The following is a 16,071-nucleotide window of genomic DNA, read 5'->3' as shown; positions in this document are numbered from 1 at the left end:
ATATTACCTACCTTCCACTCCCCATACCTATTACCTATCCTACCCTACCCTACCCTCCACTCCCCATACCTATTACCTATCCTACCCTCCACTCCCCATACCTATTACCTACCCTACACCCACCATACCCATTATCTACCCTCCCCTCCCCTCCCCATACCTATTACCTCTCCTACCCTCCACTCCCCATACCTATTACCTATCCTACCCTCCACTCTCCATACCTATTACCTACCCTACCCTCCACTCACCATACCCATTATCTACCCTCCCCTCCCCATACCTATTACCCACCCTACCCTCCACTCACCATACCCATTACCTACCCTCCACTCTCCATACCTATTACCTACCCTACCCTCCACTCACCATACCCATTATCTACCCTCCCCTCCCCATACCTATTACCTACCCTACCCTACCCTCCACTCACCATACCCATTACCTACCCTACCCTACCCTCCACTCACCATACCCATTACCTACCCTCCACTCACCATACCAATTACCTACCCTACCCTCCACTCCCCATACCCACCCTACCCTCACCATACCCATTACCTACCCTCCACTCACCATACCCACTACCTACCCTCCACTCACCATACCCATTACTTACCTACCCTCCACATACCTATTACCTACCCTCCACATACCCATTACCTACCCTCCACTCACCATACCCATTACTTACCTACCCTCCACATACCTATTACCTACCCTCCACATACCCATTACCTACCCTCCACTCCTCATACCTATTACCTCCACACACACACACACACACACACACACACACACAATTACAATCATAAATCCCACCAGCCGTGATAAACCCGCCCGGGACCTTACACACAACACTGACAATGCTTTGGTAAATGACTGTTTTATGTGTGTTGCACTGACAGGTTCATGTCACAGATAAGAAGAATTCATCTCTGAGCTGTAATATTCAGCTATTATTAAGGTACTCTATTACTACTCTCAATTAGCTTGTCTCAATGTAGTGGTCTGTTATTATCATAATTCATTCAGTTATTACCGATATGGTATTTGACATGCCACTGGTGAGGATGTGAGAAAGAGAGGGAGAGAGAGGAAGAAATAGAGAACGAGGGAGATAGAGAGAGCATATTTAGAAAACCTCACCAGTTTTTTATTCTAATCATATTTATTCACGTCTATCCTGTTATACATAATCCATTATGATTCCTGCAGAACTGTATCCTCTGGTGCTTCTATCGGTCACTCTGTCGCTCATTTCTTCTCCTCGTCTCCTTCTTTCTTCTCCTTTAAGACTGGGGAGGGCAGAGAGAGAAACTCACCATGAAAGAGAGGCTAGAGGGAGATTATCCTACTTTAATCTCCCTCCCTCCCTCTATATATATATATATATATATATATATATATATATATACAGAACAAAAATATAAAAGCAACAAAGTGTTGGTCCCATTTTTTAAATAAAAGATTCCAGAAATGTTCCATACGCACAAAAATGTTATTGCTCTTAAATTTTGTGCACAAATTTGTTTACATCCCTGTTAGTGAGCATTTCTGTAACAAGCCCTTTTGTGGGGAAAAACCTGTCTCCCAGGTGGGTGGGCCTATGCCCTTCCAGTCCCACCCATGGCTGCACCCCTGCCAAATCATGTGAAATCCATAAATTAGGGCCTTATGAATTTATTTAAATTGACTGATATCCTTCTATGAAGTGTAACTTCGTAAATTGTTGTGTTTATATTTTTGTTCAGTATAATACGATGATTTGTATTCTGTACAACTGCCTGAATCATACACTCACAATCTCTACATTTAATCTTGTTAGGGAAAATTCCATACTATCAGAGTGTTCCCAACAAGCGATAATCATAAGTCATAGATTGTGAATCCATGACCAGCTTTGTAATAATGGGTTTAACGGATGATAACTGATGATTAGTTAGACAACTATTGACTGCCAATAAAAGTATGTCTCATGCTGAGTATGACAGGAGTTGTAGTGTGTGTGTGTGTGTGTGTGCGTGTGTGTGTGTGTGTGTGTGTGTGTGTGTGTGTGTGTGTGCCAGTACCTCGGACTTCCAGCCTGCACTCCACCTCGTCCTCCCCCAGGTCGTTGATGGCCTTACAGGAGTACTTGCCCCCGTCAAACTGGCCGGGCTTCCTGATGTTCAGGGTCAACACCCCCTGGTTGTTCTGCATCAAGAATTTAGGATCCTCCCCAATGATCATCTTGTTCTTCATCCACACTATCTTAGCCTGAGGTGAGGAGAGGGGGGGTTAAGAGAGGAGGGAGGGACTTTAATTGGGGAAATATTTGGCCTTGAAATATAAATCACCAACTCACTAGGCAATTTTCCATTGACCCCGGTTTATTCGACAAAAGCAATATCATTGTAACATGTGTAATGGAAAGGCAGATATAGGAGACATTTTCTGAAGAACGACAACAGTTTTATCCATTCAACAGGGGTGGATTTTAGTGATTTTTTTTTTCTTTGTGAAAAAATGATGATGGAAATGATGTTTTTCAGAATAAATGATGATTGCCTAATCATTTTGAAGGTACCCGGGTCACGTGATGTCACCGAGTAACTATAAAGCTCCACTCCACATTTCATTCTAATTCTATGCTTACAATATACATTTTTCCAACTACACTGAACAAAAATATAAACACACCATGTATATTGTTGGTCCCATGTTTCATGATCTGAAATAAAAGATTCCAGAAATGTTCCATACACACAAAAGGTTATTTCGCTCCAATTTTGTGCACAGATTTGTTTACGTCCCTGTTAGTGAGCATTTCTCCTTTGCCAAGATAATCCATCCACCTGACAGGTGTGGCATATCAAGAAGCTGATTAAACAGCATGATCCTGACACAGGTGCACCTTTTGCTTAGGACAATAAAAGGTCACTCTAAAATGTGCACAGATGGTCACAGATGTCTCAAGTTTTGAGGGAGTGTGCAATTGGCATGCTGACTGAAGGAGTGTCCACCAGAGCTGTTGCCTGAGAATTTAATGTTCATTTCTCTACCATAAGTTGCCTCCAAAGTTGATTTAGACCAGCCTAGGACCTCCATATCCGGCTTCTTCACCTGTGGGTGTCACGCCTGCTCCCGCTCCTCCTCCCTGGCCCTCGAGGGCGCCAGGCTACCCGTCATCATACACACCTGTTACCAACATTACGCGCAGCTACGCTCATTGGACTCACCTGGACTCCTTCACTTTGTTGATTACCCCCTGTATATCTGTCTGTTCCTTGGTTGTGTTCTCTGTGTCCACATTATTCCGTATTGTGTTTGTCATATGTCCTTGTTTACCCGTGTGCTGATGCTATTCCTGTCGTGTTCTATGTCTGTTCCTGAATAAATGTTTGACTCCCCATGCCTGCTTCTCATCTCCGGCGTCAGGTCCTTGCAGTGGGATTGTCTGAGACCAGCCACCCGGACAGCTGATGAAACTGTGGGTTTGCACAATCAAATAATTTCTCCAGAAACTGTCAGAATCCATCTCAAGGAAGCTCGTCGTCTTCACCAGGGTTTTGACTTGACTGCAGTTCGACGTCGTAACCAACTTCAGTGGGCAAATGCTCACCTTCGATGGCCACTGGCACGCTGGAGAAGTGTGCTTTTCACGGATGAATCCTGGTTTCAACGGTACCGGGCAGATGGCAGACAGCGTGTATGGTTTCGTGTGGGCGAGCGGTTTTCTGATGTCAACGTTGTGAACAGAGTACCCCATGTTGGTGGTGGGGTTATGGTATGGGCAGGCAGGGGAGCAACTTTGGTTTCCTCGTTTTGTATCACATTCCAATGATAAAACTGTTGGGGGACAAAAATGCAATTTCAGAATGTGGTGGGGGGGGGGGACATGTCGCCATCACCTCATGTTTCAGCATGATAATGCACGGCCCCATGTCGCAAGGAACTGTACACAATTCCTGGAAGTTATTCTATTGCGTGCATACTCACCAGACATGTCACCCATTGAGCATATTTGGGATGCTCTGGATCGACGTGTATGACAGTGTGTTCCAGTTCCCAACAATAACCAGCAACTCCACACAGCCATTGAAGAGGAGTGGGACAACATTCCACAAGCAACAACCTGATCAACTCTATGTGAAGGAGATGTGTCGCACTGCATGAGGCAAATGGTGATCACACCAGATTTTATTGGCGCGTTTTGTTCAGTAATCCAATGGCTTAGTTCGTAGAAACATGTCAAACGATGTTTATAATCAATCCTCAGAACGTTTTGAGCATAAATAATCGATAATATTTCAACCGGACAATAGCGTCGTCCAGATACAAGAAAGGCGAGCTCTCGGTCGTGCGCTGGAAACAGCTCGGGACATCCCACTATCCATTCACTCAAAGTTGTCATTCTCTCTCATTTTTCAGAATAAAAGCCTGAAACAATGTCTAAAGACTGTTCACAACTAGTGGAAGCCATAGGGAACGGAATCTGGGTCCTATCCCTTTAAATGGTGGATAGGCTTTCATTGGAAAAACAGCCATTTCAAAATAATGGCACTTCCTGGATGGATTTTCCTCAGGTTTTCGCCTGCCATATCAGTTCTGTTATACTCACATACATTATTTTAACAGTTTTAGAAACGTTGGAGTGTTTTATATCCATATCTACTAATTGTATGCATATCCTAGCTTCTGGGCCTGAGTAGCAGGCAGTTTTTACTTTGGGCACGCTTTTCATCCGGAGGTGAAAATAGTGCCCCCTACCCTAGTGAGGTTAAATAAAGGTTAAATAAAATAAATAAATAAAGAATTGCTTCGCCTTGCTTTTCTGGTTAGCTGGATGCAAGTTTCACCCTCCAACTATTTCAGATCTACAGGAGTGCAGGTTTCACAATGGCACGGACCGTGGAGTTACGTTGGCACATGAGAATTATTAGAATATGGCAAATATTAGTCAATTATTGCATTCTATTCATGCTGGCTTTCGCGGGCTACCTGAAACATGAAACAGATAGGTGGGAGGGGATACAGGTTGTTGGCAATTTATTAATGTCAAATTTGCCTAAATGGGTAATGGAAACACTTCAACCACTACATTTGTATTTTAGGTGTAACATCATTATGCCCAGCTGTTTTTATCAAAATAAGATCGTTAAATGGAAAGGCACCCTAGCAGGCAATTGTCGCATCTATTTTCTATGCGAACTTTCTAAATGTTGAAAAATCACCGGACAAGTTAATGGAAACATAGCTTGTGACACACAAACGCACCTTCAAACAGCTTCTTGTTCTCGCTCTCTCAACACACACTCAAACACTTCATTAAAGTACCCCCCCCCCTCCCCACACACACCCCCTCACCTTAGGGTAGGCCCGGACAGCACAGCTGATGGCAGTACTGTAGCCTGCAACGACAACCCTGTCCACTAGGGGAGCTGTAAACTTGGGGGAGCTGCTCATGTCCTTCTCTTTGAAGGCTGGTTTGTTGTACTCCAGATCTGAGGGAGGAATATAGATGGGGACTGTGATAGCTGTGTTTATTAGGTTATATAATAATAATAATAATAATAATAATAATAAATGCCATTTAGCAGGTGCTTCTATCCAAAAGGGACTGACAATCATGCGTACATACATTTTACGTATGACTTGTCCGGGAATCAAACCCACTATCCTGGCATTACAAGCGGCATGCTTTAGCTTTACCAACCGAGCTACAGAGGACCACATAGTATATCATGTTGTCTATTATATCTACATACTACATTTGGTATAGTATGGTGTAGTGTAGTGTGGTGAAGTGGTTCTCAAACTGGGGCTCGCAAGAAGGTTTTGGGGGGGGGGGGTCGCATGTTAGATTTTTTTCACACATTTTAAATCAACTACATAAAGTTTAGCAATCTGCTACGAACACATCTTTGCCAGAACAATAGGCTACCTGGCAATTCCATTGATTATTTTCACATTTTAGAAGGTTTGGGTGGCTTGTACTGGCTATATTTCTAAAGATAGCTGTAACACTGTAACAGTCTTTTTTTACTTATGGGATGAAGATGTAACATATTCTGGTGAATTTATTACGATATTTGTGAGGAAGGAAAAGACTACAGACAGACCATGGTTAGGCTGTTACGATGACCGTATTACTACCACACCGGCAATCACGAGTCATGATTACAGTCAAATTCCACGTGACCGCTTAGTCACGGTATTTAGGCTTCTCCAAGCTCTGATGCTGCTGCTGGTCATTAGTAACCTACCAAACTTGCCAACTGCCTGGTACTCTGCTCTCTATTGTCCCTCTAATCACTTTGACATCAATGCAAATGTATTGAAAATCAAATCAAAACACTTCATGAGAGCCCATGCATGAGAAAACAGAGTTTTGACGGCCTCTATTAAAAAGAGGAGGATCCCTTCAGCTTTCTATAGGCTAGGACTACTATATTTATTTCTCAACTTTCATTATATTAAGCACATTGCTTCTCTTTACAAAGGGAGTATAGCCAACCTGGCTGGCAAGGAAATGAACCACGTGAAAATCGTCCTCTATTAGCTATTTAAGTGCATAGATGACATGTATTTTTTTCCCCTGCCCTGAGACTGGTGCATGATAATGGCACATTCTAAATCAAAACTAATCTCATACATATATTATTTAGTATATGTAAAGAAAAGATTAAATCAAGAATAGTCTGATGGGTGACGATATTAGCCTCTCACTTGTGAATGATATTTTATCACTTGTGAATGATGCCCAGCTTGTGTGCAGTAAGGCAAGAAACAGCGCATGCCTTTTTTGTGTGACATTTTCATAGTCACACACCTCATATAGCCTAGCCCATAGGCCTAATGTAATGGTTGTCGTCGGATAAAGCGGACCAAGACGCAGCGGGGAAATGTGCACTCATCTTCTTTTTTTTATTTAGTTGGCAAAGAAGGCGAACCAAAAATAAACAAGTACACAAAAAAGAAACAACGACAAATAACAGTCCTGTAAGGCTTGAAGCTATACACAGAAACAATCTCCCACAAAACACTAATACAAACACATACCTATATATAGGACCCTAAATCAGAGGCAACTAAAAACACCTGCCTCCAATTGAGAGTCCAACACCCAATTACCTAGATATAGAAATACTAAACTAGAGAGAACATAGAAATACAAAAAACTGAACATAACCCAAAACCCGGAAATAATAAATCAAACACCCTTCTAAACAAACCACCACCCCGCACCACATAAAACAAATACCCTCTGCCACGTACTGACCAAACTACAATACAAATAACCCCTATTACTGGTCAGGACGTGACACCTAAATGTTTTGATAAGGTTTGTATCACACAACTAAAGGGGCCAGATAACGTCTTAAAATTAAGCACATTAATCCGCTTTACAACCAGTGTAGATCCTAACTGGCATACATAGGCGGCGTGTGAGTTTCACATTTGGGGAAGATAATTTTCACCATAAAAAGGCACCTTTATAATAAAGCATTACATGCATAATCTCATTTGTGGTTACTTTTTAGAATGGTGTTTTCCCACTAATTGATTACATTTTGGAACATTCGCACTTACAGCCTACTGTCGTGTGCGCATTGCTGCGCTTATAATGTGAAGAAATAGCCTAATAGTTTATCAACATGTTAAGCTAAATGTTCTGATCTGTTGCATCAGCCTCATTGCCTTTAAAAGTTTTTTTGATGCTAGTGGTTGTATTCATTTGGGATCTATCGCATCCTACAACTGTACAAATATTTACTTCTCACACCGAAGGCCAAGTTGACCAATAGAATAGGTCAGCTTTTGTACTATGTGGGATAGTAGATTGTAGATTGACATACTGTAGGCTAGTGCTTACCCTAACCATGTTTTCCATCCGATCCTGCAACCTCCGATACATACAGGTAGGCCATATGACCCGTCTTGCTCAGGACTCCAGAGAAGTGACATGATATCCCTAGTTGATATTGGCTGCTAATAGCTATGAATGACTTTAATCTCAAAATGCTGGTGTAAAACTCAGTTTATTTCTAGATCTTGCCTTTTGAAAGTGCATCACTTTTATGGCTGTAATGACAGGCTACATTTGCGCAGCGATGGTGCGTGCGTGTTTGCGTGAGGGTGCAGAGGGTATAGTATATTGTAGTGTGTTACCTGTTTTGCCTATGATGGCAGTGTTCTTGCTGAAGGCCACCTCATCGCTCAAGCCACAGATGTTCTCACTGAACACACGGAAGGAGTACTCGTTCCCCATGACCAGGTCAGACGCTGTGCAGCTGGGCCGGCGGTTGTGCTCATACACTGTGAACCAACCCTGACCAGAGAGAGAAGGAGAGGGAGGGAGAGTGGGAGGGAGGGAGGGAGAGATGTTTACAGAGAAGAAGAGAGGTTAAAAAAAAGGGGAGGATATGTGGATATATAGAGGTAGATGTTTGACAACAGAGGACGAGTGTAGAGAGGGCAGAGAAGGAGAGGTGAGGTGGATACAAAGAAAGAGAGCGCTATAGAGAGAGGTGAGGAAAGACAGAGGGAGTTGGAGACCTGGGTCTTCTTGTCAGCCTTCTGGATGGTGTAGCCGGTGATATCAGTGTTGCCTGTGTCTTTGGGGGGCTTCCACTCCAGAGCAGCGTTGAAGCCCCATACATCTGTTACCATCACATTTATAGGAGGACCTGGCTTGTCTGTGGTGGGGGGGGGGTGAGAAAGAGATCTCTTTTAACAGACAAACAGACAGCGAAAATGGAGCATGTGGAGTGTGTCTCATGTACGTCAGTACTCCAGTATGTTTGTCATTAATCCTGGTCTCTGTCGTGCTGCTGCTGCTGTGACTAAACGTGTGTGGGGGATGATCTGAGGAGGCTGGGCCCTCTCATTAGCTCACCTCCCAGCAGGGGAAAGGAGACAAAGGCCCCTAATCCCACCCTAATCCCAGTCTACACACCAATAATTCCAATGGAACCCCACTGCGTAATCCACCCACCCAGCCATACAGCACCCTGACCCTCACACGGGTGCTAAAAGGAGCAGGAAGGAGGGAAAGAGGGGAGGGAGGGAGCAAAGCGACGGTACGGTGGCAGTCAGGGCAGGGGGGAAGGATTAAGAAGAGAGGAGAGGAAGAGAGAAATCAGCCTCTTTGATGATTCCCTCCCTACTTTGGAGTCTTAGATCCCCTCCGAGGATTAAATGAGGAATTATCATCACATTAAACTCTGGGGTGTCATCCTAGATTTAAGTCATTGCATCATGGTGGCTCCATATTTGACTGTAATAAGTAGTAAAACATACTAGGTATAGTGACTGAAGGGTGAGCGGGGACATACAGTTACAGTAGCAAGAAAAAGTATGTGAACCCTTTGGAACTACCTGGACTTCTGCTTAAATTGGTCATAAAATTTGATCTGATCTTCATCTAAGTCACAACAACAGACAAACACAGTCTGCTTAAACGAATAAAACACAAACAATTATACATGTTCATGTCTTTATTGAACACACCGTGTAAACATTCACAGTGCAGGGTGGGAAAAGTATGTGAACCCTTGGATTTAATAACTGGTTGACCCTCCTTTGGCAGCAATAACCTCAACCAAACGTTTTCTGTAGTTGCGGATCAGACCTGCACAACGGTCAGGAGGAAGTTTGGAACATTCCTCTTTACAAAACTGTTTCAGTTCAGCAATATTCTTGGGATGTCTGGTGTGAACTGCTCTCTTGAGGTCATGCCACAGCATCTCAATCGGGTTGAGGTCAGGACTCTGACTGGGCCACTCCAGAAGGTGTATTTCCTTCTGTTGAAGCCATTCTGTTGTCAAATTACTTTTGTGTTTTGGGTCGTTGTCCTGTTCCATCCCCCAACTTCTGTTGAGCTTCAATTGGCGGACAGATAGCCTTACATTCTCCTGCAAAATGTCTTGATAAACTTGTGAATTCATTTTTCCGTCGATGATAGCCAACTGTCCAGGCTCTGAGGCAGCAAAGCAGCTCCAAACCATGATGCTTTCTCCACCATACTTTACAGTTGTGATGAGGTTTTGATGTTGGTGTGCTGTGCCTTTTTTCTCCACACATAGTGTTGTGTGTTTCTCCCAAACAACTCGACTTTAGTTCCATCTGTCCACAGAATATTTTGCCAGTAGCGCTGTGGAACATCCAGATGCTCTTTTGCGAACTTCAGATGTGCAGCAATGTTTTTTTTGGGCAGCAGTTGCTTCTTCCATGGTGTCCTCCCATGAACAGTGTTTTGCGTATCGTAGACTCGTCAACAGAGATGTTAGCATGTTCCAGAGATTTCTGTAAGTCTTTAGCTCTAGGATTCTTCTTAACCTCATTGAGCATTCTGCGCTGTGCTCTTGCAGTCATCTTTGCAGGACGGCCATTCTTAGGGAGAGTAGCAACAATGATGAACTTTCTCCATTTATAGGCAATTTGTCTTACCGTGGACCGATGAACATCAAGGCTTTTAGAGATACTTTTGTAACCCTTTCCAGCTTTATGCAAGTCAACAATTCTTAATCTTGGGTCTTCTGAGATCTCTTTTGTTTGAGGCATGGTTCACATCAGGCAGTGCTTCTTGTGAATAGCAAACTCAAATTTTGTGAATGTTTTTTATAGGGCTGGCCAGCTATTACCAACATCTCCAATCTCATCTCAATGATTGTATTCCAGGTTAGCTGACTCCTGACTCCAATTAGCTTTTGGAGAAGTCATTAGCCTAGGGGTTCACATACCTTTTCCAACCTACATTGCGAATGTTTAAATGATGTACTCAATATAGACAAGAAAAATACAATACTTTGTATGTTATTAGTTTAAGCACATTGTGTTTGTCTGTTGTTGTGACTTAGATGAAGATCAGATCTAATGTTATGACCAACTTATGCAGAAATCCAGATACTTCCAAAGGGTTCACATACTTTTTCTTGCCACTGTACATATGGCCTCCATCCCAAATGGAAACCCTATTACCTATATAGTGCACTAGTTATGACCAGAGCCCCTAATGATGTTGGTGCCAGTGACTGACCTACGATCTGGATGTGTATGTCAGCCTTGTCCTGCATGTTGTCTATCTGGACAGACAGGGTGTACGTCCCAGAGTGGTCCCTTTCTGCCGAGCGAATGAACAGGATGGTGTCAAAGTCACTGGTGCGGATGCCCACTGACTTATTCTCCAGGGGCTCACCGTCTTTCAACCAGTTGACCACAGGGCGAGGCTTCCCCTGGGGAAAGAGAGGGGTGATATGGTCAGTGAATGAAAATGACATTTACTGAATTAAAGAGTGAGATGCTGCTACAGGAGAAGTGCAGGAGGAACACCCTAAAGTGAGAAAGGTGTAGACTGGCAAGAATATCGTTCGTTTTTGGTTCGTTTTTGCATTACAGGACAATGATTGCTCTTCTTTTCACACACTGAGACCCAGCTAACATGAAGTCAGCCCTGTCTCTAGCCCGGGGAAGGTTACTACTGTGTGGTGCTAGATGTTCTCAGACCTGGAAGGGGATGACCAGGTTGATCTTCTCGCCCACTTTCCTGATGAACTTGGTTCTTAGCTGGCGAGGCAGGCGGATCTTTGGGTACTCTGAGACATGGAGGGAGACAGAGAAGAATGTCAACACAGAAGTAATGGAAGAGGCTGTGTATACTGTGTGTGTCAGAGGTCTATGGAGAAGTGTGTGTGTGTGCGTCCATGCATGCGTGTGAGTCTGACCCATGATCTCTCTGATGGTGACAGACTGTTTCATGGTGCAGGGGGGGCTGCGTCCAGCGATGTTCATAGCCACCACTCTGAACAAGAGCTTCTCTCCTGTTGGCAGCCCCTTCACACGGTACGTGTTCTTGTCCACTGGCTCCTTATTGGCTGCCACCCAGTTATCCTCTGAGGGATGGACCAATAGCAAAAGAGTATTCATTGTCATCCACTTGGAAATGAGATGGTTCATCTGTAGGGTTTTATAGGAATTCTATAGAGGAGTTCTATGGGAGCGATTAGTGAATTAGAAGGAATAATAATGTTATTGAACAATCCCCAAATCCTCCTTCACCTCCTTCTTTGCACCACTCGATTATGTACCCGTCAACGCCCCCTGCTCCAACCCTCTCTGGAGGACGCCACTTCAGGGCACAGGTGCTGTCTGTCACATCCTCCACCGTCAGACGAGTGGGCTCACTGGTAGGGGCTGAGAGACAGAGAGAGAGAGAGAAAGAGAGAGAGACGTGCTGTATAAGTAGAGTATCAGGAGATTGAAAGGCTTCTCTCCACTGCTCTAGTGATAAGTGTCTACCAACCGATGGGCATGAAGGGCTTTGAGTTGCCACTGGGCTGGGAGATCCCGATCCCGTTGACAGCAAACACTCTCATCTCATAAAAAACACCCTCAATCATCTTCTTAGCCTCGTACGTGGTTGACTCAAACACCTCAAAGTTCAGCTTGGTCCACCTGGAGGAACCCTGCTTCTTCCTCTCCATCAGGTAGCCTGCGAGTGATGTCATCCCAGAGCAACATTACATCATTACAGACCGACATTATCACAGTGACATCATCACAGAGCGACATTACATCATCACAAAGCGACTTCATCACAGAGCGACATCTTCACAGAGCGACATCATTAGATCTTACCAATGTAATGAGAGAGGTTAACAGATACCTGTTAACCCAGAGGAAAGAGAGTCTGATAGCTCAACAGATAGATGTAAAAATAGGAAAGGTGCACCTTTGATGGGCGCACCCCCGTCAAATTTGGGGGGATCCCATGTAACGGTGGCTGTGTCCTCGCCAACACCCATACATCTGACGTTCTCTGGAGGGTTAGGCACATCTGGAGGGGACAGGGGGAACAGTCAGGACAGAATATAGAGGTGTTCTCACCAGCTCAGAATGGGTTCTAACTTAATGTCACATCTATTTTTGAATCTCTCTTAGTGAATTGTTTTTAAATATCTGTTTACATATATATTGCATAAAAGGGGAGAACAAGACATAGAGAGAGAAAAGGGAGGGAGCAGGGAGATGTGGGGGAAAGAGGAGAGGAGTGTAGAGAGGAGAGTAGAAGACTGGAAAGAGAGAAGAGAGAGAGAGGAGAGAGAGAGTACCACTGACCAACGATCTTGACGGTGAGCTCAGCCCTGTCCTCTCCGGCTGGGTTGGTCACTATGATGGAGTACTGGCCTTCGTCTGGCCTCTCCGCCCCCTCAATGACAAAGCTGCTCAGAGTGGTCCTGGTCTCCACCCTCACTCTACCCTCCGCCTCCGATATCACCTAGAGACAGGAACAGGGAGGGCACTTCGACAACTGGACTGACACTGTCTGGTGATTCAGCTACTGTGTGTAACCTGGATGGCCTAATGGTTGGTTAATGTGAGTGACACCCTGCCTTCCTTAGAGAGGCATGCTGGTGCAGGGGTTTGATGTGTGTGTGAGGAGGATGTAACAGAAAGACTAAATCCTCACAGTGTCTCCTTTCATCCAGCACACAGTGGGGACAGGCTCTCCTGTGATCTCCACATCAAGGCGGAGCTTGTTGCCAGCCACCACAACAATGGTGTTCTTGCTGCCCGTGCTACTGGTGTCCAGGTGGATTTTGGGAGGGTCTGTGAGGGGCGGAGGAATGTCAGAGAGGGACAGGTGGTCCTGGGTGATTATCATACTATTAAATACACTGTAATAAATAGGTAATGCCAACGGATGATAGGTGACAATAGCCACACCTACCTTGGCGTGGAACATATTCGATCTTGATTTCTGAGATTAACAGGGAAAACACATGAATCAGTATCGTTTAAAATGCAGGCTCTGCTTCATTGTACTCAGTAAAACTTAGGAGTCTCTCTCTCTTTCTCGCTCTCTCTCACTCACTCTCTCACTCACCAATGAAGTTGAGTTTAGCGGAGAGGGAGAGTGCGTATCCTTCAGGGACAAAGGTGTAGTTTCCTTCGTCCTGCGGCTTCACGTCATCAATCGTCAGCTTGTGGATCCTGGAGAACCAACGGCAACCCAACGTTACCAAGGAGACAACAGACACTCGCAGTCACCCACAATTATGCAAAGCACACAGTTACCCTGGCAACATGCTTCATTATGCAATATCAAGTGAAAAAACGCATGGGAAAGCTCTCTCCCTGCATGACCAGTGTTGCCATGGTAAAACACCTGCCATAGGTGGGTCTAGCTAGTGAGAATATGTACTGTACTGACAAGGTCCCATGGAGAAGGAGAATTTGAGGATGTTCAGGCCTGTCTGAAGTTACTGCAACTCAATGAGGACACCCCCAAGGCCCCAGCAATGTGATGCCATACCTTCCGATGTGTGACATCTTGATGCGGTTGCCGGGTTTGACCTCCACACCGTCCTTGAACCATTTTCCCACCACCTTCTCATCAGACACCTCACACTTGAACATGGCCTGTTCACACGCCTTCACCGACAGGTCTGCTATACTCTGCAGAACCTCCAGCTCCTTGGCTGAGCACCAGGGGTAGAGATGAAGGGAAGGAGAGAGAAAGAGAAAACAGAAAGAGACAGCATTTCAGACTCTTCCAAAAATGAAGTTAATAAAACATTTCCTTTTTTAGTGTACTGTATGATATCTGGAAGTGGTACCTTCCACTTCCAGTTCTCCTTTGGATTCTCCCCCGTTAGTGTAAACATAGTACATCCCGATGTCCTCTATGGTTGCTTCATTGATGACCAGAGTGTGTTTCTTCCCATCCTTCTTTATCCTGATCTTCCCATCCTTGGTCAGCTCAACTCCATCTTTCATCCTGAGCACGGGTGAGACACACACAGACATAGAAATAGCGTTTAACAGCGGTGAGAGACACATACACACACAAATGCCACAGCTGTAACAGAGATTGATTGATTTAGTTACTTAGTCATTTGATTAAAAAGGATATTAGTATGAGTCCCTCACCATTTGACGTTGGCTCCTTCCTCTGACACCTCACACTCAAACTCCACCTTCTCTCCCACCACTACATGCACATCGTCCAGCAGCTTGGTGATGGTGACTGGGGGCTCTGTGGATAGACACAGACGTCAACACAACTCATACACCTCATACAAACACCATGGGGACGTTACACACACACACAAACACACACACACACACACACACACACACACACACACACACACACACACACACACTTACAGGAAAACTCACCAACAAAGACTTGATCACTCAACACCAAAGTAAGCAGAAGAATAAGGAGGAAGAAGTGGAAGAATGATGAAGCTGAAGATTTCATGGCACAGCACTGTATACTGTGCTAATACAAAGACACGCACACCTAACATGTACCAGTCCTCACCAGGATTCAATACCATGTTTCACAACAACACAATGTCCTCCATAGTCTCTGTTAATACTGCTATAGAAACAGAAAACTGAGCTGTTGTGGTACGGGGGAGACAGTACCTCAGGTCTCCAGGAAGGTGACATCATCATCACTGTGTCAATGCGTGATGCTAAGCTAGCATCCGTTAGCTGCCGTCCTCTATATCCACCTCCCTCTGACCTCCTCATTTTCCGCAGCAACCTCAGCAGATGATAGACATGGGATCTGAGTCACAGCACCACTGTAACATGAACCCGCCCGCCGCGGGCTCCCATACAGTACCATGCTCACAACAACAACACAAAAACGTACTCAGAAGTTTCCGCCAAAAGTGCTATACCGCAAAAGCCCTGGATGTTTTTTTTGGGGGGGGAGACAGTACTTCAGGTCTCCAGAAGGTGACTGAACTGTGCGATCGATGCTAAGCTAGCTTCCACTAGCTACCATCCGCTAAACACACGTACACCTCTCACGTTAGATCCATCAACACGTACGGCATTGATATAAACACTGACAGAAGCAACAGGGACGTCTAAATACACACAACAACACACAGTACACTGTGGTTGTCGCACTGGAATGGCGTCTGTGTGGTGAAAGCTTACCCGTTGCTGTAGGGTCTGATAAATGCAAAAACAGGATGAAATGAATGGGCACAGAGAGAGAGCAAAGCACGTGATGATTGAGGAGCAAATGCATCTTTGTCCCTCTTCCCAAAATCAACGAGA

General features: G+C 44.6%; 1 protein-coding gene across 50 annotated transcripts in view; it reads right to left on the bottom strand.

Moving 5' to 3' along the window:
• Positions 1-870: 870 nt before the first annotated feature.
• Positions 871-16,071, bottom strand: part of LOC115203122 (myosin-binding protein C, fast-type) — a 47,300-nt gene continuing 32,099 nt past the window's right edge. For all 50 annotated transcript variants that reach the window (XM_029767516.1, XM_029767557.1, XM_029767622.1 and 47 more), the window contains 18 exons: positions 14,917-15,022; positions 14,604-14,764; positions 14,300-14,465; positions 13,871-13,977; positions 13,715-13,744; positions 13,454-13,593; positions 13,102-13,261; positions 12,716-12,820; positions 12,287-12,475; positions 12,043-12,177; positions 11,709-11,876; positions 11,491-11,579; positions 11,024-11,219; positions 8,542-8,681; positions 8,155-8,314; positions 5,350-5,486; positions 2,073-2,259; positions 871-1,298 (listed from right to left, as the gene is read on the bottom strand). In XM_029767516.1, coding sequence (XP_029623376.1) covers positions 1,258-1,298; positions 2,073-2,259; positions 5,350-5,486; positions 8,155-8,314; positions 8,542-8,681; positions 11,024-11,219; positions 11,491-11,579; positions 11,709-11,876; positions 12,043-12,177; positions 12,287-12,475; positions 12,716-12,820; positions 13,102-13,261; positions 13,454-13,593; positions 13,715-13,744; positions 13,871-13,977; positions 14,300-14,465; positions 14,604-14,764; positions 14,917-15,022 — 2,417 coding nt within the window. In that variant the 3' untranslated portion in view covers positions 871-1,257. The remainder of the gene's footprint in view (positions 1,299-2,072; positions 2,260-5,349; positions 5,487-8,154; positions 8,315-8,541; positions 8,682-11,023; positions 11,220-11,490; positions 11,580-11,708; positions 11,877-12,042; positions 12,178-12,286; positions 12,476-12,715; positions 12,821-13,101; positions 13,262-13,453; positions 13,594-13,714; positions 13,745-13,870; positions 13,978-14,299; positions 14,466-14,603; positions 14,765-14,916; positions 15,023-16,071) is intronic.

Source organism: Salmo trutta, chromosome 1 (genome assembly GCF_901001165.1).
Source record: "Salmo trutta chromosome 1, fSalTru1.1, whole genome shotgun sequence".
NCBI classification, from domain to species: Eukaryota; Metazoa; Chordata; class Actinopteri; order Salmoniformes; family Salmonidae; genus Salmo; species Salmo trutta.
Note: the sequence above shows the minus strand (reverse complement) of the source record. Positions and strands in the feature narration are given on the sequence as shown.